This window comes from Danio rerio, chromosome 23 (assembly GCF_052040795.2).
Source record: "Danio rerio strain M-AB ecotype USA chromosome 23, GRCz13ab, whole genome shotgun sequence".
Lineage (NCBI taxonomy): Eukaryota > Metazoa > Chordata > Actinopteri > Cypriniformes > Danionidae > Danio > Danio rerio.
The window spans coordinates 3,772,830-3,797,158 of NC_141043.1; the positions used below are offsets into that span (position 1 = coordinate 3,772,830).

Consider the following 24,329-nt stretch of genomic DNA (forward strand, 5'->3'; position numbering starts at 1 on the left):
TGCATTGATTTGTTTGCAATTTACTCGTGCAGATACTTAATTCCCAATTTGGTGTAAACCCAGCATAAAAGTGTCCACATCACCCCCTATTGGTTCATCAGGCTCTGAACATGCATCACAGTCTCATTCATTCATTCATTTTCTGTCGGCTTAGTCCCTTTATTAATCCGTGTTCGCCACAGTGGAATGAACCGCCAACTTATCCAACAAGTTTTTACGCAGCAGATGCCCTTCCAGCCGCAACCCATCTCTGGGAAACATCCACACACACACTCATACACTATGGACAATTTAGCCTGCCCAATTCACCTGTACCGTTTGTCTTTGGGGGAAACCGGAGCACCCGGAGGAAACATGCAAACTCCACACAGAAACGCCAACCAAGCCGAGGCTTGAACCAGCGACCTTCTTGCTGTGAGGCGACAGCACTACCTACTGCGCCACTGCTTCGCCGCATAACAGTGTGTTTTTGCATAAACAGCATTTATAAAAATACCTGTGTACTGCGGACATACAGTAGCCTACACTCTGCAGCAAGGTAGATCTCCAGGATCTGGGTTGGGCACCCCTGCGTTACACCCCACTAATGTTTTTCAGAGAGAGTGAAAATGAGGATGGGAAACGAATATTGTAACAAAAACCTTTCTGGACAAAAATCTGCATTTCATAGGCTGTCCGAAAGCTTAGGCAGTTGCCTCTGGAGGCAGAGTTTGTACATCAATAGTCTCAAGCCCAAGGGTCACAGCTTTGCAGGGTTTAACTCCAACCACATACCTGCTTAGAAGTTGCTAGTTGTCTTTCGGTGCATTTCAAATGGGTAAAGAGCCCTCCAAAGGGCATTTCAAAATTAAAAAATCATTGGTGCCATATTGAAGTGTCATTCCAAAAAAAGGGTTCAAAACTGGCTTCGAAGGCCCCTTTTTAATAAAAGATTTTGAAAAATACAACTGATGGACACTTCAGGAAATTATCCTTTGAACAGAGAATCTGTTTGGAGTCACACTGCATTCAATTCAGAAAGGGTTCATCCCTATGCTTCAATCCAAGGGTGTCCAAAACTCAGTCCTGGAGGGCCACTGAAAAAAACAGCTTAAACCAGCCTAGGCTGGTTGGCTGGTTTTAGAGGGGTTTTGGCCATTTCCAGGCTGGTTTCCAGTCATTTTCAGCCTGGTATTAGCTGGTCAGGCTGGGACATGAGCAGCCAAAACCAGCTATGTCCAGCTTAAACCAGGCTGGTCAAGCTGGTTTTAGCTGGATTTGGCTGGTCATTTTCCAGCCTGACCAGCTAAGACCAGGCTGGAAATGGCTGGAAACCAGCCTGGAAATGGCCAAAACCCCTCTAAAACCAGCCTGGTCGACCAGCTAAAACCAGCCAACCAGCCTAGGCTGGTTTAAGCTGGATTTTTCAGCAGGGTATCCTGGAGAGTTTAGCTTTAACCCTAATCAAACGCACCTGAACCAGCTCATCAAGATCTTACTTGATGTACTAGAAACTTCTTGGCAGGTGTGTTGAGGCAAGTTAGAGCTAAGGACACTGGCCCTTCAGGACCAAGTTTGGACCCCCCTGCTCTAAGCCCTTCACAGGGACCCTCCAAAGGGATCAGAACATAGGGATGAGCCCATCCAGAATTTATTTCATCCAGGAACACCTTGATTAGTTGGATTATTTGTCTTTGATTAGGGTTGGAGTCAAACTGTGCAGAAGTTCAGCCCTCCAGGAATCGAGTTTGAGACCTACGTTGTACATGAAGGCATCTCGTAAAACCGATTTCAGGCAGACTTCTGAAATGGCAATATGATTTAATTATGTACAACTAAATAGTGAGAACTTTGAAGAATAACTAAGGGAATATTTTCATACTACAATACAAACCTTTAACTAGAAATGGCATCAAAAGTGGAAAACATTGGTCAAAATGCCAAACTGACATCCAAATGGTGGTTCAAGATGTCATCTCTTTATTTTAGCTGTCAGAAATAAAACCCTCTGGATTGTGTGACATGGAAGGAAGTGAATCTATGCTTTCTTCAAAATTTGATTCAATAACAGGAAAGCTCCTCCAGAGACAGGAAGTGAAGAAGAATTTGGATTCGGACCTGCCTTGATGCCATCCTATGATAGAATGCAGCCTCCAAAGGAAGCCTTTTAAAGCTTTCGGACGCAACCATAATCTTAGAAAAACCTTTATGTTACTTTCCAAACCTGTGGGCAGTATAAATATCATATATGGGGCAATCATAAATAACCTTCATGCTGTACTTATTCATAAATCATGGCACAATACAATCATCAAAAATATCAGAATTCACATAGAACAACATGTCTTTGCACTTCGGTATACCACAGCCAAATTATAGACTTATGGAACAATCACACCTACATTCAAAATATGGTAACACTTTAAGTAATAATTCTCACTTTTAACTAGTGCATTATTTACTGCTTATTATTAAGATATTGGCTGTTTATTAGTACTTATAAAGCACATGTTTGACGGTTCTAATCCTGTCCAATACCTAAACCCAATTACTATCTTAATGAATATCAATAAGCAGCAAATTAGGAATTTATTGAGGCAAAAGTCATAGTTAATGGTTTGTTAATAGTGAGAATCGAACCTTAAAATAAAGTGTGACCCAAAATATTATTCACCAACACTCTGAAGCTTCAATTTTGACATGTTGAATTGCAATAACATGATGAAACATGTACGTCCTTGATGTTTGTGCATACAGGTTCGGAAGAAATATGATGTGCATAACAACTAGAGTTTCAATTCTGGGAAGTTTTGGAGATGGTAAGTATGCCAGGTCTAAATGTGTCCTTCTACCTTTACATGATAATGATAAAGTCAAAAATGGAAAAGTTTTCCCTTGCAATTTGAAAGCTTCACGTTTACACAACAATGTTTTCAAAACAAAAACGCAATGTCAGAAACACGGTATTATTTAGGACAGACCAGTATTTGGTACTGTCACCTTGTTAGTAGAGGTGGTCAAAGCAAGGCTTCATGAAACAGTTGAAGCAAATGTGTCAGCTTCGAAAAGTTTCGAAAACTTCTTTACAGTGAAACTAAGTGGTCATTTTAGTGTATTGTTCTGGAATAGCTTCAGCAAAGAAACAGTTAAGCAAATTGAGGTATTAAACCCCATGTTGTAGAGTTAAAGTGTCAAGTGATTCAGTGAAGCAGTGAGAGTTCCAGACTAGCATGTTGAGATAATGGGTTCAAATCCAGGGTGATGAAGCTATAGATGTTTGTTTTAACATTGGTCTGACCAGTGGTTCATTTGCGAATTGCGAGGTCCCAGAACAGATCGGGGTAATGGATCTGGCATGTTACCCCAGAAAGGAGAAGGGGTGGTGGGGGGTTTGTCACGGACGAAAGTAAAAGTAAACAGTGGATGGGTTAAACGGTAAAACGATTTGCTAGATTAGATTTCAGAGGTGCCGAATCCGGCTTGTTCCGGCACAAATTAAGCCTTGGGTCTGACATCCGAATGAACACTTTCTGAATAAATATGTCTTGTTTTGGTCATAAAAAATAACATTTTTAAAACACATCAAGTCATAACTTTAGAATATTTGTACTAGTCGGGATTCGTGCACATGCACGGCCGGCTAGGCTACATGAGATAGAGTTTTCTTCTAACACTGTCAGTCAAACGCAGATTCGCCAGGTTTTGAAACGCTTCTGAAATTACCAATGCTTTGAATCGCTTTAGTTACATGACATAGTGTTTTGAAACACTTTAATCATGTGACCTGGGTGTTTCAAATCACCTTAGTCACATGACCTTGGCTTTTCGAATCACCTTAGTCACTTGTTGTGTTTGTTTCTCCATTACAGTTAAAGGCTGTTTCTAAATTGATTATATTAGCTCTATGATGCAGTCTGGAATGTTCTTTTTGTTTTCCAACAGCATTATTCAAAGGACAGCCAGCATTTTCTATTTTTGTTTTTGTCAATGTCATGAAATGTTAAGGAATATTTGCATCTTACATGGTGAAAATGTAACTGTGATGTGCAGTTGAATGGAACACATTAAGGTCGAAAGTGAGACATTTCCAACCCAGGCTCTTTCTGAAAACGTAGTCCCATGGACGTTTCTGGAGACCACAAAATACATCCTGGGAGGTACGTATTTTTGCAGTTTTTGTTTTCACGAATCCGCGAGAGGATCCGCACTTTTTCATATCTCAAATTTCTCTCGCGAGTGCCGTTCGCGCACGCTGTTCTCACTTAAACCCACCAGAGGCCGCTGTCTACCGACTGTCTGTCTGAATGACTGGCCGGCCGACCAATCGACTGACCCACCCTCCTCCTTCCCTAAACCCAACCAATTTTATCGATTGACGAGCACAACCACAACTTCCCTAAACCCAACCACAATTTACAGAAGCAATCCAGAACAAGAAAAGCCCTCGTCTGATTTTTTTTGCCACGTTTTAGGATTTTACCACACTCTCACCCTGTTATTTACTTGTTCATTTTATTTTTTGGATTCTGTTTTTGTCTTACCTGATTTTTGGAACCATTCTTCCCCGGACTTGATCCCCGTCATCATGGTCATCTCTCTGCGTGTCAAGTCCGCCGACGTACTCGACGAGCTAACAGGACAAACTGGTTGAAGCTGGAAAGCCCTCCACATGGAGGTAAGCATTCAGCTGGTAAGTGCGAAAAGGAACGACATCATACCGCCCCGTAGCATTCGTTTAACAAAATTAAATGAGGCCGTAAGTACCTCCGCCTACATAATTCACCATCTCCAGAAATGTCCACGCCATCATGTTTTCAGAATGAGCCCGTGTTTGACATTTCACTGCTGAAATTTCTACCTCTGACTGTGTCTGTAATGTCTCCATTTTCAAACACGTTCATTTTTGAGCTGTTTCAAAATAAAATGCATTTTCTGTTGCTTAAATTATGTTGTGTAAACAAACAGGCAAAATCATAAAAAGATTCTTGTTTTGACTGAAAACATTGTTGTATAAATAACCATTCAGTTTTGCTACCAAATCAACCTTTTCTTGTTACTAGGTAGCCTAGGTTTTTTGCTCAGTTAAACGACTCCACATCCTCTTGCAGTTTGTATAGGACTTTAAGGCATCTCTATTTCCCCTGTTGGTGTACTGGAGGCATTCCTCCATTAGTTTGTCATGGTGAGTGTCTACAGAAAGTCGCTGTTAATCTCGTTGGACAGTTGACTGAGCGCCACCTCATTGTGTGTGGTTCCTGTCAGGACTCGTGCTGTCCTCTGAGGCGTGATGTCCAGGTAATTCCCTGTCTGTCTTTCTGGACAGAGTCTGCAGGACTGGTGGCTCTCGTTCAATCCATTAGAGACCCATGTGAGTTTGCACTTGTCCTTGGTGTTCAGGCTCGGTGTGCCTTGGTGTTGGGTGTCTGTTTGGCACACGCAGGGGCAGAGCTTCCTCTTGCACTTTGTGGCATCACGACACAGGGATTTCCGGAAGCTGGGCTTGAAGACGAGGTAGACCATCGGGTTGTAGAGGGTGGAGGACTTGGCAAACATTGCCGCCAGGGCAAATGCTATGGGAGGGACCAGGTCTGGTTCGGTGAAGGCTGCCCACATGGAGACTACAGCGTACGGGCTCCACGCCATCAGAAAACCAAAACATACTGCCACTGAAAGCTGGAAACACAAACACACACACACACACACACACACACACACACACACACACACACACACACACACACACACACACACACACACACAGAGACAGAAAAATCAACTTACATTCATATAAACAAACCATGGCAAAAGCACGCTTATATGATGTATTCAGAAGAATGCAAACAATAAATATACCCTTGAATACACTATAATCCACATGAACATCATTTTTGAATTAAAGATGCCATATAAAGAACCTTCAAGGGCGTAGAATTGGCATGGATGGAGGAGACGTGTCCCCAAGAATATCCACCAATTACTGAAATGTTCCAACCAATAAATTAATCGAATTTATATGACCAGCCAAATCCAGCTAAAACCAGCTTGACCAGCCTGGTTTAAGCTGGATATAGCTGGTTTTGGCTGGACTCACAGCTTGGCTAGGCTGGTCAAGCTGGTTTTAGCTGGTCATCTCCCAGCCTGACCAGCTAAGACCAGGCTGGAAATGGCTGGAAACCAGCCTGGAAGTGGCCAAAACCCCTCTAAAACCAGCCTGGTCGACCAGCTAAAACCAGCCAACCAGCCCAGGCTGGTTTAGGCTGGATTTTTCAGCAGGGGATCCACACAGAAACGCCAACTGACCCAGCTGAGGCTCGAACCAGCGACCTTCTTGCTGTGAGGCGACAGCACTACCTACTACGCCCCTGCGTGGCCATTTTTAATAGTTTAAAGTGATATATTGTCTGGATTTGTGTTAAAGTTGCAGTATAAAAACCTGGTAACAAACTGCCAGTACTTCAGCTTTAGACTTAATTCTCTCTGTATTATTTCTTAAGCAGTATCTCATTTCAAACTACTAAAATGCCAATAAAAGTTACTTGCAGTGTTGACTGTTCAACATCAAAAATTCACAGAGAAGATAACAGACATTTTTTATGGTCTAGAATGGGCTCTGCTCACCTTGACCAGAAGCGTCTGCACATTGGAGATCTTGTTTTGAGGAGAGACGTGCTGCTGCACTGCGTGTTGAGCGCCTCGTACCGTCACCAGGATGAGCGAATACGAGAGGATGATGACGCAGCAGGGCACGATATAGCAGAAGAAGAAGAGGCAGACGATGTAGATCATAGCCGGTGTGCTGGAGCTCGGCGCGTGCCAGTCGATGCAGCAGGCGGTGCCGTAGGGCTCGGACCCGTACTGACCCCATCCCGACAGAGGACCCACCGCAAACACTGCAGCATAACACCACACACCCACCACCAGCAGACGAGCGTGGCACGACGAGAACTTATTACCTGAGGAGACACACACATTTGTTTTTGTGGAGACATTCCATAGGTCTTCATTGTTTTTATACTGTACAAACTATAGGCTGTATTATGTGCCCTAAACCCTTCCCCAATTACCTTCATAAGTCACATTTTTCCTGTGTAATTTCTGTGTCTTACCCATGATATCATACAAGTTTTTGTTCTGAAGTTTGTTTCAACTTCATTGATTTGTGTGGAGATAACACAAACATCCTTATCTGTAAACTCAACCCGTACAAGAAACGCACTCACACACTTTCTTTTAATTGACCTTATTCTAAAATGCGGAAGTGCGCTTGTTTTCGTGATTGTCTTAGAACTTCCGATTCAGTCGCCTATGGGAAAAATGACTAGAAATAATAAACGGCAGAAAACGGTCAAACTAATTGCTCTACAAACAAATGTTTGCATGACTATACAGACCAAGTAGAATAATATAATAAGAAAATATCAAATTGCAACATCAAGCAGCGCAACGAGCAGTTTTTAACGTCAAAAAATGAATGGAAGTGAATGAGACCAGAAGTCTCAAGCCAATAAGATTCAAATGGCAGCGCCCGCTCGTCTGCGGAGATTAAGGTGAATAGAGGGGACTTGATCCGCTTGTTAAGTGATGACGTATGTAATACTGTTTCCGGGTCCAAGCCGCCATTCATTTGAGTGGAGAAATCATTCGTTTATGATCGCGTTTTATTCCTGTCACACATTAAAGTTAATTTTATATAAACTCATAGTGTACACAACAATCTCTGGGCTTGCTGCATAACAAATACCAAAAATGTAACAAAATATAAAAAATTAATGACTTTCTGGCCATCGGATATTAAGCATTGATATATATATTGCGATCGTGATATTCGAAAGAATCAAATCGCTTTGTAAACGTTTATTAGTAGCATTTCATGAGTCTCCCCATTCAGTTGAATAGAGCGCTTGGACCCGGAAGCCGCTTCGCATGACGTCACACTTAACAAGCAGATATAGTAAATAGGCGGGAAAATTATATTTGTTTAAAGGAGACGTATCATGCCTCTTTTTACAAGATGTAAAATAAGTCTCTGATATCTCCAGAGTGTGTGTGAAGTTTCAGCTCAAAATACCACACAAATAATGCTTTGTAAGTCTTTGAAACTGACATTTTTAGGCTTCGATCATAATCACGGGTAGATTTAGTGATTTTGGGGCGCTAAGCAATTCCAGCCATGGGGCCCAATTCCTAAAATGCACCCTTTCTAATTTTATTTAATTTTTATTTATATTGTTGTTGTTTTTTATCACTCAATCATCTTTTCTGCATTTTAAAATAATGCAATCTTTACATTTTAAATTAAGATCAGTTTTCTTTAAATTGATTTACAACTAAAAATAATTTATTTATTTTTTTTTTTTTATAAATTTGACTGCTGGACTGCTCCATGATGGATATTTTATTTTGAAATATTATTATTACATAACATTACATTATAATAATAATATTATATTTTATTGTAAATTATATTTAATTACATTAAAATTGTATTTGTTTAACTCTTACCATTAGAAATTTGATAGAAAACGATGTTATATATAGTTTATAGATCAAGGGTGCCCAAACTTTTTTGTATTATGGGCCAAAAGCCAAATATCATTGAGTGCCTAAGGCTGAAGGTAAATAAAGCAAGCTATATTACATCAGAGTTGCCATGTGTCATTTCCTAATGTATTTCATGAGATAATAAGGAACATTATTTTAAATCATATTAACTAATGTAGTATAACATTTAAAATGATAACTTATTGCAATAATAACAACGTAAATCACGCATTACATTTGTTTTGAAATGACAACCTCTAAATCATGCTCACATTCTTCCTATATCTTCCCATCTCGGACAGGATGGCGGGCCAAACCAAATGTTACTGTGGGCCAACTTTGTCCCACGGGCCCTAGTTTGGGCATCCCTGTTCTAGATATTTATTGGGGGGCCCTAGACCTCAGCTATTGGTTAAATCCGCCCCTGATCATAATTGTGCTATTTTGGTGGCCGTCGCTTTAATTTCAAATGAGATTGTGCTCTTTTCAAAAGAAGGCAGAGCTACAGATGCCTTTGTGTCAGCATAGTGGCAGATAAGGGATAGATTGTCACTAGTGGGTAGGGCTTTTTACCTCTGATGACACGTACAAATGTCAATCTCAAAGTGTTTCTGCAGACTAATTAATACATTTTTACCATTAGAAGCTGGTTATATTCACAAACTGTTGCCACACAACTGTGTTTAAACCCCTTATAAAAGTGTTTTTCAAACCATAGGTCCACTTTAAACATTATTAAGAGCTTAAGATTAATATGCTTAACAAATGCAAACTGTTTTAAGCTTAAATACACAAGATAGTTAAAATGAAAGTGACTTGAAATGCTTTAAAATGAATTAGCGCTCCATTTTGCTAAATTAAGCTGAACTAACATCATTCAAATGTGTCAAACAAAACACTTCTTATTGTATTAAATCACAGGTGCTTATTTTCTGTCCTTGAACCAAACAAATCTTACACAATATGCATATTTAGAAATGTTACTTTTAGAAAAATACTTTAAAACATTACATTTTACATTTATTTTGCTTTTCTGTGTATATAAAATATTTAGCTTTATTTACTTTTTTTTTTAAAGTTTAACTTAGTTATGGTTGGAATAGATTGCGCAGCACAGCTCAGATGAATCGGAATATTTATTCAGAGGCGAAAATATTGAAGAATAGATGTCCCACTTATGCGCTCACAGCACAAGATGGCGCCATTTCCCGCCAAAAGCATTTTGCGCTCTGGTAATTTAAGCAAAAATACTACTTATCTGTAAACTCAACCCATACAGGAAACGACCCACTCACCCTATTTCTTTTAATAGAGGGGACTTTATGCCTCTTTTTTCTACGATGCCTCTTTTTACAAGATGTAAAATAAGATGTCCCTAAAGTGTGTATGTGAAGTTTCCGCTCAAAATACCACACAAATGCTTTATAACTCTTTAAAGCTTCACATGCCTGTGTGTCAGCATAGTGGCAGATTAAAAAACAAGACTAAGGTCATATGCTAATATGGGAGAGATGTCACTAATCAAAATGTGATTATACAAATAATGAATAAATGTTCACCATTAGCAGCTGGTTATATTCACAAACTGTTCACACAAAAGTGTTTAAACCCCTTATAAGAGTATTTTACAAACAATAGGTCCCCTTTAAACATTATTAAGAGTTTAGGATTAATATGCATTTTGCTAAATTAAGCTGAACTAACATCATTCAAATGTGTCAAACAAAACACTTCTTATTATATTAAATCACAGGTGCTTATTTTTTGTGCTCGAACCAAACAAATCACAGAATATGCATATTTAGAAATGTTATTTTTTGAAAAATACTTTAAAACATAATTACATTTTACATGGATTTATTTTGCTTTTCTGTGTATACAAAATAATTTTGCTTTATTTTCTTTTTTTAAAGTTTAACTTAGTTATGGTTGGCATAGATTGCGCAGCACAGCACAGATGAATTGCTGTATTTATTCAGAGGCGAAAATATTGAAGAATAAATGTCCCACTTATGCGCTCACACCACAAGATGGCGCCATTTCCCGCCAAAAGCATTTTGCGCTCTGGTCCTAATTTAAGCAAAACTACTCGGGCTGTACCAAATTCTGTTCATTATTAATTATTTCATCAAATGTTGAATATGGTGGTTTGCAGCTCCAGATGTTAGTAATAGAAAGCTGTGTTTTATTTTTTCCTGAACAAACAAAATAGGTGAAAATATTGGAAACAATTCCCATAGTTTGTGTATTATATTAAACATTCCATTAGTTTAGGCAGCAAAGGTTGCGTGATTAAATCGTGAATTGTAAATCAGAGGTGTGTAAAATTCAAGATCAGATTTGTCTGTAACACTGCATAAGGGTCATTATCACTATAAAGTGCCTTTAAAGTCCCACAAGATTGAATCAGTATGAACAATAATGTGAAATAATGTTATTCTGATGTTATAATATAATTGGTTAAACCTGTACACACATGCAGGTGGAATTATAAGTTTTTTGAATTATGTTTTTGTCAATTTTACCCATATTCTTTCATTGAATGTATGTGATTTTGTCATGTCTCACTGCTCAGCCAACTTTAGTGAGTCTAAAAAGAAGCTAAATTAGATCAAATTAAAAAGATTTTAAAATATTATTATTGTCTTTCACATGTTATTTGACAAAAAAGCCATTTTAATAACTTTTATTTTGTTTTCATATTATTATTAATTATTTTGCTCGTGTCCTAGAACAGTGGTTCCCAACCTTTTTTTTTACCTGAGACCCCCTTATAAAATATTTCAAGTCCACCTCCATATATAAGTTTGCAGTAAGGATGACCAAAAAATGTATGTGGCTGGTTCAGAGACACTTTGCTTCGAGAAAAAGAAATAAAATCGTAGTTCAGGTAGCTTTCTTAGTATTTCCCACATTTTGTGTTTCTAGTGTTGCCAGCTCTGCGACCCGAAATGTTTGGAGCTTCTTCACCTAATCTGCGTCTCATTTTGGAGTCTGCTACTGTCCTCCAGAGGTCGCATTTGGCCACGGACGCATGCTTTGAGAGCGTTCATGACTGAATGAATCACACCAAGGCAACCCGGGGTACTGAAATATTAATGGCTGAACTGGCATTGGGCGGGTTAAAATGACCAAAACAAAGACAGCGTTCAGGCACGAAACACACATTTTCAAAGCAGAAAATCTGACTTTAGCATTGTTTTTTTTATAGATAAACAAGGATGTACACAGCATGTTTCTTAAATATCTGCATGATATTTTTATGCTTTAAAACAGTGGTTCTCAAAGTAGGGATCGGGACCGCCCGAGGAGTCGCAGGACAATGAATGAAGGACTAACGCTGGGTGATTTTCAAAAATCTATTTATTTTTATTAAATTATAAGAATTATCATATTTTATCCATAACCTACTGAAGAGAAAAAAATAGCCATTTATAGTTGCTATATATATTATACAGTTACTATAGTAACTTATACTTGTTCTATTGGATTGCAAATCTTAGGGTAATTATATTGATGACACAGCAATAGCATCAGATGCAGCAGATTGATTTTACAACACCAGGTTAAACTTTCTGGCACATTTACAGCACTGATATACATGTAAAAAAATTAAAACGAAGAATAGACTTGGGTCTATTGGTGTGTGTGCCATTGCATGCAAGGTTTCTGTATTTATAACCACCTCAGAGGATATTGGGGGTCGCAAGTCACTGGCATTTTCATTTTGGGGGTCACGGTTGAAAAGTTTGACCCCTGCTTTAGAAGAGTCAAAAACTTACAGTACCTTTAAATAAACTTAAGCATTCATTTAGTTGTTCGAGTGTTTAACGAGATGAAAGCAATTTAAACGCAAGCGCTGTCAGTAGCAGCAGGCGAGCGCAGAAGCTCCATTAAAAATACTGGGGTCAAATAAATGTCCATTATTTAAAGACATGGTGGGGAACAATGGAATTCAGTGCAGAGCTTCTTGTATGTTCTGAGACCCACTTTATATCGTATATCAATCAGGCAGTGAGGCACTGACTGCCAGAAAACCTTAAACGCAGAGATATTGTAGCAGCATTAACTTGAACTGGGTTACTGAAAATAAAAAGTCCTTCTGCATATACCCTATTCCCTGCTCCTTCAAAGAAACATAGCAGACTGTGAAATTCAGCAATTCCTTTCTAAAGGTTGAAACTTTCCTATCCAGTTTTGCTTTTGTAGTATTGGAAGTGAAAAGCAGGACTCATTCAAAAGCTCAGTATGGCACAACAGAATCACAATATGTGCAAAAATGAGTCAGAGCTTCAGTAACTACCGTAAAGAGAGCAGCTCAAGCGAGCTTCAGAGTTTGCCTGTAGGAAAGTGTTATCGCTCCAGTAAAGGAAAGGGTTTAAGTATACAGATAAACTCACTCGCAGCAATGAGTGTGTGAGTCAGGCTTTAATCACTTCAGCCTTTGGCTTTAAAGAGCCACCATAAAATTACAGGACTATGTAAAAAAAAAAAAGAAGAAGTATTTTACAATGGACGAATAAAAGCAATATTTAGTTCATCTAAGCTATCTGTCTTTTAATCAATCAGATGTAGTTTTTATTTTAAATTAATTAGGTTCGTTTTAAGAAATGACTCAATAGGACTTTTAAGAATTGCATTATAAAATTAGCAAGATAGTGAAATAGCTCTGCACTGTAAGAAATATATCTGTTATCGAACAGTTTTCCATTTATTTACAATTGTGAATTGCATTATGGCATGTTGATCTCTGCTTTGTCAACTTTTAATTTTGATAATACAACTCTTTAGTTTAACAAAGTGACTTTTATAGTTTGCAATAATATAATGCATAAGAAATAATATAAAGAGAAATAAGTCTGTAAAATAACAAAAAATGTACTTGCAGTTTATTATAAGATTTTTGTAGCGTAATATACCTCACCAACCCAGATGATATATCAGTTTAATATATTAAAATGTTCATAAAAGTCTCTTTTTCACACTTTTTAAGGTTAAAAATAGTTGGAAGAGAGATCAAGGGGCCATAACGCAATTCAAAAGCATCAACAAATGGAGAAAAATAAAAATATGAATTTACAAACAAGCAAAAACTACTAATTTAGGAATATTTGTTGAAGACATTTGTATTAAAAATATATATCACATAACATAAGTCTCTAACTGGAAGTATGCTTTAAAATCTACTCTTGTAATGGGTGGATGCTAGACAACAGAGATGAGGATCTACATGCAGTTTTATTAAGAATCGTCGGGCTGGCAATAGTCAATAGGTACAAACAGGAGCATAAGGGTAATCCAAAAGCATAGTCGAGGTTATAGATAAAGAGGTCGATACAGGCAGTAAACAACGTAAACAAGGAAACAAGGCAATGGTCAAGCACGGATATAATGTTAGAGGTAAACAACAAGACTCAGCAATGTATGTGGAAACGAGAGGAGTCTTTATAGTCCAGGTAATAATTCAATGTGTGTCTGTATGTGTGTGTCATCATATGGAACCAGGAACTGGTGTGTGTGAAGTGCATGATTGGGGTTGTAGTTTGGTTCAGTGTCCGAATTGTAGTACTCTGGTGATCTGCACCTGCTTGATTGCTGGTGATCATAACAGCTCTTAAGCCTGTTTCACACCGCAAGCAGCGTGTGAGCAAACAGGAGCAGCGCATGTTTTTTTCGGCGTTCATGTTAACAGATTAAAACTTTTATTCTGCACGCAGAAGCAGTGCTTCAGCACAAGGCGTGAGCGTCGCTGAAACAGCAGTGCTACGTTAGTTTCGACGCTGGGTCTATTTTTGCCGCACTGCTCACGCTCAAAGTGACAGTGCATTAATGATGACCAATAACACATTGAATGAAAGTAAAAAGTAGCAATTTTACCCAATAAATGCATCGATAATATTCACTCATTTATATATATAGTCAATCAAATGAAATTAAACTATTAAAAACAAATATTTATTTAGGCCCGAACTACAAAACCGAATATAAAACAAGTTTAGTATCACTAGGGTTGCAGGAGAGGGGAAATAGACGTGGCCGCTTTAAGACTGCTATTTACAGGTATTCACTCAAGTTATTCCACCCGGGACACGAAAATAAGTAAAACACTTCTTTTTTATTTTTTTTGTCCGTCTCATGACGAGCATGAATTAACAAAAGTAACACTAGTTTGATCATATATAAATATCATTAAAGCCCAGTTATACTTCTGATAGGATAATTTCAAATAGAAAAAGGCTGTGACTTCTGAATTTAGGAAATTGTGGGTTGTCCTTTTATTTTTACCTCCACTCCATACTTGACTTTTTTTTGGCACAGATCATATGCAATCATGAAATATAAAAAAGGATGATCAAATATGACAGAAATATAAAAACCCAATGAGGTTTAAATAAAAAAGTGTTTTTTTTAACCTGGATAATACAGCTGTTAAGGTTTTAGAATTAATAATTTACTTCTTGTGTTCATTTACAATGGGGAAAAAAAAATGTTTCTAAAAAAAAACATTTTTTTAAAGATCGCTGAGTTTTCACCAAAATTTTCACTGGTTGTTGGCAACAATGGCAACTACATGTATGCAAAACAACAACAACAACAACAACAACAACAACAACAACAACAACAACAACAACAACAACAACAACAACAACACATCTAATTAGTTTACAAATGAAGTTACATGTAATAAAATGAAATGATGCAGGGAAAAAGTATTGAACACATGAAGAAAGGGAGGTGTAGAAAGGCAGTGAAAGCCCAGACTGCAGCTGAAATCTCCCATTAGCTCTTTAGCAACCCCTTTGCCCTTCATCAATGTAAATAAATATATTAGTTGCTTCAGTTCAACATCTACATTAGCAGGATGATGAAGATGAAACCAGGGTGGACATTTCAGCAAGACTATATATCTCAAAACACAGACAAGCAGACTTTCAAATGCTTTTAGAGAAATAAAATCAAGCTGCAGAAAGGCCCAGCCAATCACCTGACCTAAATCCAATAGAAAATACAACATAAAGAGCAGTTTAGACAGACGAGACCCACAGAACCATCAAGATTTTTACACAAATCACACCTGAGCAATGCATGTGACTTATTTATGTTTGGGTTTTTACCAAAATCTGGTTAAATTCCATGTCAACAGCTCCTTCAGAAATATATTAAACCCACGACATGTTCAAAACTGATTTCCCCCACAGTATATGATATGTGCAACAAACAAACAAACAAGCAAAGAGCAGCTAGGAAGTCTTGCTGTGGACATCATGTCATCAGTTTGACTCCACAAACAGTTTAAAGGAAAAAAGGACAAGAAAAGAAAAGCAGGGCAGGAGTCTGTTCTTCAGGGAAACAAGTGCTTTACAGTTGAATGCTTCACCGGTGTGAGATGAACCCCTTCAGGAAGGATCTGCATTTTAAGGTGAAAGATCACAATAAGTGATGTGACAGCGCGGGCAGATGGTTGGGGAGAAGAGTAAAAGAGGTAATCTCTGTGAAAAATGGAAGCGTTATCTCTCAACGGCTCTTTATCGAAAATCTCATCGCGATCACATTTCAAAGTGGCTTCTCTCATGACTCCAAACTGAGCTGGTGTGTCAAATGTTCAAGTATTAGTATGAATACTATAATATTATTATAATATTACTATAAATAATATAGTAATATTATTTACTTTTCCTGTATGTACATGCATATATCTACCTATATAGGTTCATATATGTGTACATTTATACATGTGGATATATGTACATATAGTTTAGGAAAACAGCCAATTTTATTTATGTCACATATATTAAAAACCTATATCAAAACATATTTGTTTATATAGGTTCTTTTCATGTGGAAGAAACAGATTCCACAGAGGATCTTCTGAATAGTGCCTGATGGAGACTTTTCCTACTGCGTGCTCAAGGATACACAAAACCTTCTTACATCTTGCTTTGATGTACTCATTTGGCCTCACGGACGGTGGACAAAAATGTCTCAACGCAGCTCCTGGCAATGGTGTGTTTCTGTTTTCTTTGTTTTGTCCTGAAAGTCACATGGTGACAGTTCATATCACATGCATGTTTTTATGGTATAAGACAAAAAAAAAAAAAAAAACTAAATCTGCTTTCTCACATCAACCCACCAGGATTTTCAGTTTAACCCTCCTGTTGACATATACAGTTGAAGTCACAATTATTCACCCTCTTGTGGTTTTTCTTTTAAAAATATTTCCCAAATTACGCTTAACAGAGCAAGAAAATTTTCACAGTATGTCTGATAATATTTTTTCTTCTGGAGAAAGTCTTATTTGTTTTATTTTGACAAGAATAAAAGCAGTTTTTTTATTTTTAAAAACTATTTTAAGGTCAATATTATTAGCCCTCCCCCCAAGGTGTGTGTATACAGTTGAAGTGAGAATTTTTAGCCCCCCTGACTTATTAGCGCCCCTGTTTATTTTTTTTCTTCCTAATTTCTGTTTAATGGAGAGAAGACTGTTTCAAAACATTTCTAATCATAATAGTTTTAAAAACCTATTTCTAATAACTGATTTATTTTATCTTTGCCATGATGACAGTAAATAATATTTTACTAGATATTTTTCAAGACACTTCTATACAGCTTAAAGTGACATTTAAATGCTTAACTATATATATATATATATATATATATATATATATATATATATATATATATATATATATATATATATATATATAGTTGAAGTCAGAATTATTCGCCCCCTTTTGATTTTTTTTTCTATTTTAAATATTTCCCAAATGATGTTTAACAGAGCAAGGAAATTTTCACAGTATGTCTGATAATATTTTTTCTTCTGGAGACAGTATATATATATTACGATCACCAGCGATCTAACCATCAGAGATTGCTGAAAAACATTCACACTCACACGAACTACAATCCTGCCTCATTATGGACTACAAAACCCATTTGTGCACTAGTTCCAGATCCTGACTGATTACGCTACATTTTCACAGCTGATGCTGCTCGATGACTGATTACACATACATATATTCAGTGTATTTTGAGACACTCATTTCTGAGTCTTGTTATCTGTTTAGTGACATTACAACCCGTTACCTTTGTCTTGCTTTGCCATGTTTTTGACCCTCGGCTTGTTTGATTGTTTTAAATTGTCTGCTGCCTGCCTTGTGACCATCTGCCTGTTATTTTGACTACGACTCTGGATTGCACTTATACATCTGTATATATATATATATATAGTTAATTATTTTTTATTTATTTATTTGTTTTTTCAATAGTCTACAGAACAAATCACAGACTTGCCTAATTACCCTAACTTGCCTAATTAACCTAGTTAATCCTTCAAATGTCACTTTAAGCTGTACAGAAGTGTCTTAAAAATATCTAGTCAAATATTATTTACTGTTATCACGGCAAAGATAAAATAAATCAGTTATTAGAAATGAGTTAATAAAACTATTATGTTTAGAAATTTGTTGAAAAAATATCTCCGTTAAACAGAAATTGGGGGAAAATTCTATAGGGGGGCTAATAATTCAGGAGGGATAATAATTCTGACAACAAAATATATATTATTATTGTTATTGCATGAAGGCTGTACAGATTTAGGGTACAACCATTGCCCTTCAGGTCAATTTTGACCTATAAAGCAAATTTTACACCACAAAAACTACTGGCACACACACACACACCTCTCAAACCCACACATACAAAATAAGAATCAGCTTCTTTAACATTTATGAATACTGTCTTGTATTTTTAGGTATTTTTAGCATTAAAATACTTCAAATATACCCTTTACTTGACTCAAAACCGAGTGTTGACCTCTGATTAAACATGGATGCAATAATCCACAGTAATAAAGGAAAGCCTTTGCATTCACAGAGTTTTGTGATGAAGATGTTTCTTCATGCAAAATAGATTCTAAATTAAGTTCAGCTGCTTTATTTTAGAGGTTTAGTGAAGGCAGGTCATTTCTGACCCAAAGAACAAACGATGTATACAGAATACGAAGACAACAGCAGGGCTAATTCAGTTCACGGTGCAAAAATAGACTTGCTGGCCAAAGAACATTGCAACGCTGCTCCTGTTGGATGGGTGACCCTGATGCCTTTTAGGTAAATGGTATAAGACAGGTCTCTTATCACAGCAGCTCGCTTCTCCATGACATCTTGCTGAATGAAATCAGAATAAAAAATGGCCCTCATCAATCATTTGTTGGGTTGGCTTACATCTAATAGCAAGAGTCATGGGTGGGTGGCAATTTCAAGGCTGCCGCTGCTCACTTTAATACACACTCCTGGCCTGTTTCTCCCTTCATCCGCTTGATTTCACTACACGAATGATCACACAAACAACCAATACATAAAGACTGCTTTTGGAGGAATAGGACAATTTATCATCTTTTTGGCCCTTTATAACACACACGTTGAGTGTTTTTTTATTTACAAAGACAACTATTTTCAAGATACTGTGGAGATCTTGATGTTTTAAAAAAAAAAAGCGTCGAAGCAGTGGAGCAGTAGGTAGTGCTGTCGCCTCACAGAAAGAAGGTCGCTGGTTCGAGCCTCTGCTCAGTTGGCGTTTCTGTGTGGAGTTTGCATGTTCTCCCTGCGTTCGCGTGGGTTTCCTCCAGGTGCTCCGGTTTCCCCCACAGTCCAAAGACATGCGGTACAGGTGAATTGGGTAGGCTAAATTGTCCGTAGTGTATGAGTGTGTGTGTGTGTGTGTGGATGTTTCCCAGAGATGGGTTGCAGCTGGAAGGGCATCCGCTGCGTAAAAACTTGCTGGATAAGTTGGCGGTTCATTCCCCTGTGGCGACCCCGGATTAATAAAGGGACGTTATATGGTGTATTATATGGTACACACTGTATAATGTATCCCCAATCTTCGCAAACAATCAGCATTTTTACAATTTCAACATACTTCATTCTGTGTGATTTCTGAGCCGTTTTCCTCATGGGGACCAACAAATGTCCCCACAGTGTCAAAATTTACTTGTGTTGCTATACTTGTGTATGTGTGAACATAATATAAGGAATACAGGATACACACACACACACATAAAAAGAGAGAATCTAAAATGAAACGTAAAAAATTCATCAATAGCTTTATTACATGTTGTTTATGATGCGTGTTAGTTAAAAAATGTTAGAGAGTTCTTTATCACAGCAGTCATCCCCCCTCTCTCCCTTTCTCTGTTTGAAATCGGCAGCGCTCCATCTATTATTTGTTGAATTGGGTTACACTGAATGACAAGAATCGTGGCTGTCTGTGAGCGTCTGAACTGCTGCGCTGCAGAAATTGAGCTTCTTCTCTCCCAAAAAACACTCTCAGAAATATCAGCGCAAATGCGGTCAATTCAAAGTGAAGTTTATTTATAAGCTAATTTCGAGAGGATCATGTGCTTATGATTGCATGCAGCCGCTCAAGCATTATTTAATTTATGATTCACCAATCAGACGATTCCGAAAGCCACTAAAACTACCCTGAGTTCCAAATAACAGCCATCTTCGTTTTGAAGAATCCCCCCTTCCACCCCTACTCATCATCCTTTCCTAGATCGGTGGCACAGTGGCCCAGTGGTTAGCACTGTTGCCTCACAGCAAGAACGTCACTAGTTCTAGTCCTTACCAAGCCAGCCGACGTTTCTGTGTGGAGTTTACACGTTCTCACCATGCTCACGTGGGTTTTCCCTGGTTTCTCCGGTTTACTCCTACCGGCCAAAAACATACAACTTAAGTTAATTTAACTAATCCAAATCAGCGCCATAGACATGCTCCTAGTAAGTAGTTAACTCTTAAGAGCAATAACTATCTGTTCATTAGCTACTTTGTGATGCAGACGGGCACACGCTAATGGCGGATCTGCGTGAACAGATGCGCCGAAGTCCGACATTTGCTGACTGACAGTCTGACCTGCCTATCGGAATTATGGGAGATGTCGGTCCGACTCTATTTAATTGGATGGACATTTTTTAGTTTTATGCTTTACCCAGAATATAAAAATACATATAAACACATTTAGATCAATTACTGTAATCATTACTATTGGACTGTGAAGAGACTTTCAACCAGCACAACAAAAAATGTTTCTGGAGAAAATCACCTACTGCACCTTTCAGGTTCTGTGGTCTAAAGTCTTCCTCACCCTTTTTCAGCTTTCATAGCTGTCCTCCTCTAGTTTCTTTGTCAGACGCCCAGGAAATGTTGTTTTTATCCTTGCGAGGATCCAGACTGGCTTTGACATTTTCAACACAATTACTTGACTCACAATCCTGAAGGTCTTTTATAGCCCAGCTGTGTCTTACTGACAGTCTTCTGTCTCCTGTCCACTATTATCAATAAAACTGCTGCTGTGTGACAAAGAAAAAAAAAGAAAGAATACTAATGCAAATTAATAATGTCCCACTGAGTTTGTGCTGTTAATTGTCTGGCATGGTTTGTTGTGCACTGCACCATGCTAAAAATAATAGTTACAGCTACATTTACAAATTTCCATCAAATGATAGTTGCGATAGTGGCGCAGTAGGTAGTACAATCACCTCACAGCCAGAATGTTGTGCAGCTGGGCCGGTTGGCATCTCTCTGTGGAGTTTGCATGTTCTCCCTGTGTTGGTGTGGGGATCCTCTAGGTCACAGGTGTCAAACTCAGTTTCAAAAGGGCCGCAGCTCTGCACAGTTTAGTTCCAACCCTAATTAAACACACCTGATCAAACTAATTGACGTTGTCTATCCACAAGATGGCGCCAGACCTGCAAAATAAGCCCTTGCTCAGTGTGTTCTCTTGAGCGCGAATTAAAGAGCTGAAAAACGGAAACCTCAAGGTTTTTAAGGTGGAGCGGATAGAGTAAAAAGAAGCTGCGAATAAGAAGCTGGATTCACCCTTGTCCCTCCTTATAGCAAACACAACAGCAGTCTGGTGGAAATCTCTGTAGACGGATGGCATTTCATGTCACGTTCAGCCTTATAATCCTAAAATGAGAGCAAAATTTGCTGTTTTTTCATAAGCTTAAAGGGGGTCGCACACCAGAAGCGCCGCTTCTCATTACGCTATAGAGAATCATTAAAACACTAGCTCTAAAGTGACGGTGGTGAATTAGTAACGGCTTCTGCTGTTCTGATGTCAGCTGCAGATTTGAATGAAGGGTGGAAGAAATTAGTTCCTAATATGAAAGGATTTTCTTTTTTATGTACAAGATTGTGCCGTCGAACTGTTGTATAAACGCAATATCACACGAGTAGCAGTGTGCTATGGTTGTTTACTAGCACTGGTGGGGCCCTAAGGCAACGCACGCCTCCCACCAGTGCTGATATACAGCCATAGCACACTGCTACTCGTGTGATATTACTCATGTATATGTAAAACCCATTTTAAGGCGAAAATTATTAGCCCCTTTAAGCTATTTTTTTTTTCGGTAGTCTACAGAACACACCATCATTATACAATAACTTGCCTGATTACCCTAACTTACCTAGTTAACTTAACTAACCTAGTTAAGCCTTTAAATGTTACTTTAAGCTGTATAGAAGTGTCTTGAAAAATATCTAGTCAAATATTATTTACTGTCATCATGACAAAGATAAAATAAATCAGTTATTAGAGATGACTTGAATGTTAGAAATGTGTTGAAAAAATATTGTCACTGTTAAAAAGAAACCGGGGAAGAAATAAACAGGGGGCTAATAATTTAGGAGGCTAATAATTCTGACTTCAACTGTAAAATTGCAATATATCTGTATCAAATAATTGCATGTTAGTATTAAATAGCGCTAAATATTAGGTCTTCCTTTTTTCTTTCTGAGAAAGTTAAATAAGGAATTGGGCGTTTTTTTTAATGCCACACGTGAAGTCAAAATCATCTTGCTTTCAAAATATTATCTTCCAATCATAAAGACATCTTTTTAAAACAGTGCCTTTTATCCAGTCACAAGAGAAAGCAAATGTGCCAAACATGAGAACTATTATTGTTTGTATATCTAAGAAAGCATAAGTGAAGCCCGGGGTTTAGATACAAGATAACACCGCCGTGGATGAAGCGTTCACACACTTCATAAACAACCTTCTTGAAACACGTCCTTAAAATACTCATTCCAGGCAGATTTACATCCAAAGGATGAAGAAAGTGCTCATTAGTTTGGAATAACAGATAAAATCATGAAACTCTCAAAGGGTCTCAGGAGCATATACCCCTCCTTTCATCAGCGACGTTAGTTAAAAAGAACAACCTTTAATGTTAAGTAGGTATAAAGGTATTATTAAAGGGGTGGACCACTACGATATAAAATTATAAACTTTAGTTGATGTGTAATGTAGCTGTGTAAACATAAACAACATCTCTAAATGTAAGACGCTCAAAGTTCAATGCAACGGTAGACTATGGCTGCGTCTACTACTCAGTAGGTACTGCATCTGAATTTAAACGTACTACTTAGCTGTTAGAAAAGTAATTTCCATACAGTATGAATAGAATTTAGATGTACTACATTCGCCATTTTGTCATGGTTACGTGACCTACCTGCGTCAGTTGCGTCGCTTCAATCCCACTTCAGCATGCATGGGATTCAGAATCTCACACTTCAGAATCTCGCCGGAAGTAGTAAGTCATTCGGGTACTTCTTGCATACTGAATTTCGAATTCTATGAATTAGGACATACAACTCGGCTGTCATACTGATTTTAAGGTACTGTATAGTATGGAAGTATGCGGTTTCGGAAAACAGCCATTGGCTTTTACAGAGTTAGCTTAGCAAAGCCTACAGTGAATGAAGTTTGAGGGCTACAAAAAAATACATACTGGTTAATAGTGTCATAAACTCTCAGTTAATGCACATAAACCTCGCACATTGAAGGGGTGTGGCCAAAGGCGCTGTAATGTCATAACAGCACATTATGTTAGCTGACCAATCACAGCCTCTTGATGGCAAGTCTTTAGAGGAACTAGCTAATATGACAGTCCTTTTCATGTTAGCAAAGCAGCTGTATATATTTAAAGTAGGATATATGGAAAAAATACCAGATTTTTCAACAGTGAACTGTGGTGTACAAAAATTTAGCCCTGGCACTGTAGCACAACGGCCCACAGTTCTACTAGTTAGCATGCTAGAAGTGGCTTGAAGCATTCTCTGGTATGGATATTTACTATTTGGAAATGACATAATCACATACATAATCATCACCACATGTTACACAGCCATCTAAATAAAAAAAAAGTCTTCTGGAAACATCAGATCATGCATGGCGGAAACATTTGAGCCTGATTTGTCGAGATTTCTGTGTTCTTACCGTAGTTTGGGCAGCAGACTTTGAGCCAGCACACGCAGGACAGTACCGTCAGATTGCTGAGGCTGCAGAGGCCGAACAAAACTCCACAGAAGGCATAACACATGCACATCACCTCAGTGAACAGCCACCTGAAAAGAGATATAACATCAGTCTGTTTACCCTCAATGCTAGGGTAAAAGTAATGAGAATATCTTGTTATGTCACTTAATGCGCCACATCATAAAGCATGAAAATCATCTCAGACTGGTTTCTTGAACATGACAATGAGTTCACTGTACTCAAATGGCCTCCAAAGTCACCAGAACTCAATCCAATAGAGCACCTTTGGGATGTGGTGGAAATGGAAATTTGCATCATGGATGTGCAGCTAACAAATCTGCAGCAACTGTGTGATGCTATCATGTCCATATGGAGGCAAAATCTCTGAGGAATATTTCCAGTACCTTCTTTAATCTATGCCATGAAGGACTTTGTTTTGAAGTTGTACCTAATAAAGTGGCCGTTGAGTGTAATTGTTTTATTTTTTTTCACTT

At 38.0% G+C, this 24,329-nt stretch overlaps 1 protein-coding gene across 4 annotated transcripts in view; it reads right to left on the bottom strand.

The window, feature by feature from the left end:
* Positions 1-24,329, bottom strand: part of opn7b (opsin 7, group member b) — a 108,867-nt gene that overhangs the window by 2,562 nt on the left and 81,976 nt on the right. For 2 of the 4 annotated variants that reach the window (XM_087304977.1, XM_087304976.1), the window contains exons 4-6: positions 23,797-23,924; positions 6,598-6,932; positions 1,781-5,652 (exon numbers count right to left, since the gene is read on the bottom strand). In XM_087304977.1, coding sequence (XP_087161103.1) covers positions 5,170-5,652; positions 6,598-6,932; positions 23,797-23,924 — 946 coding nt within the window. In that variant the 3' untranslated portion in view covers positions 1,781-5,169. 4 annotated transcript variants of the gene reach the window in all.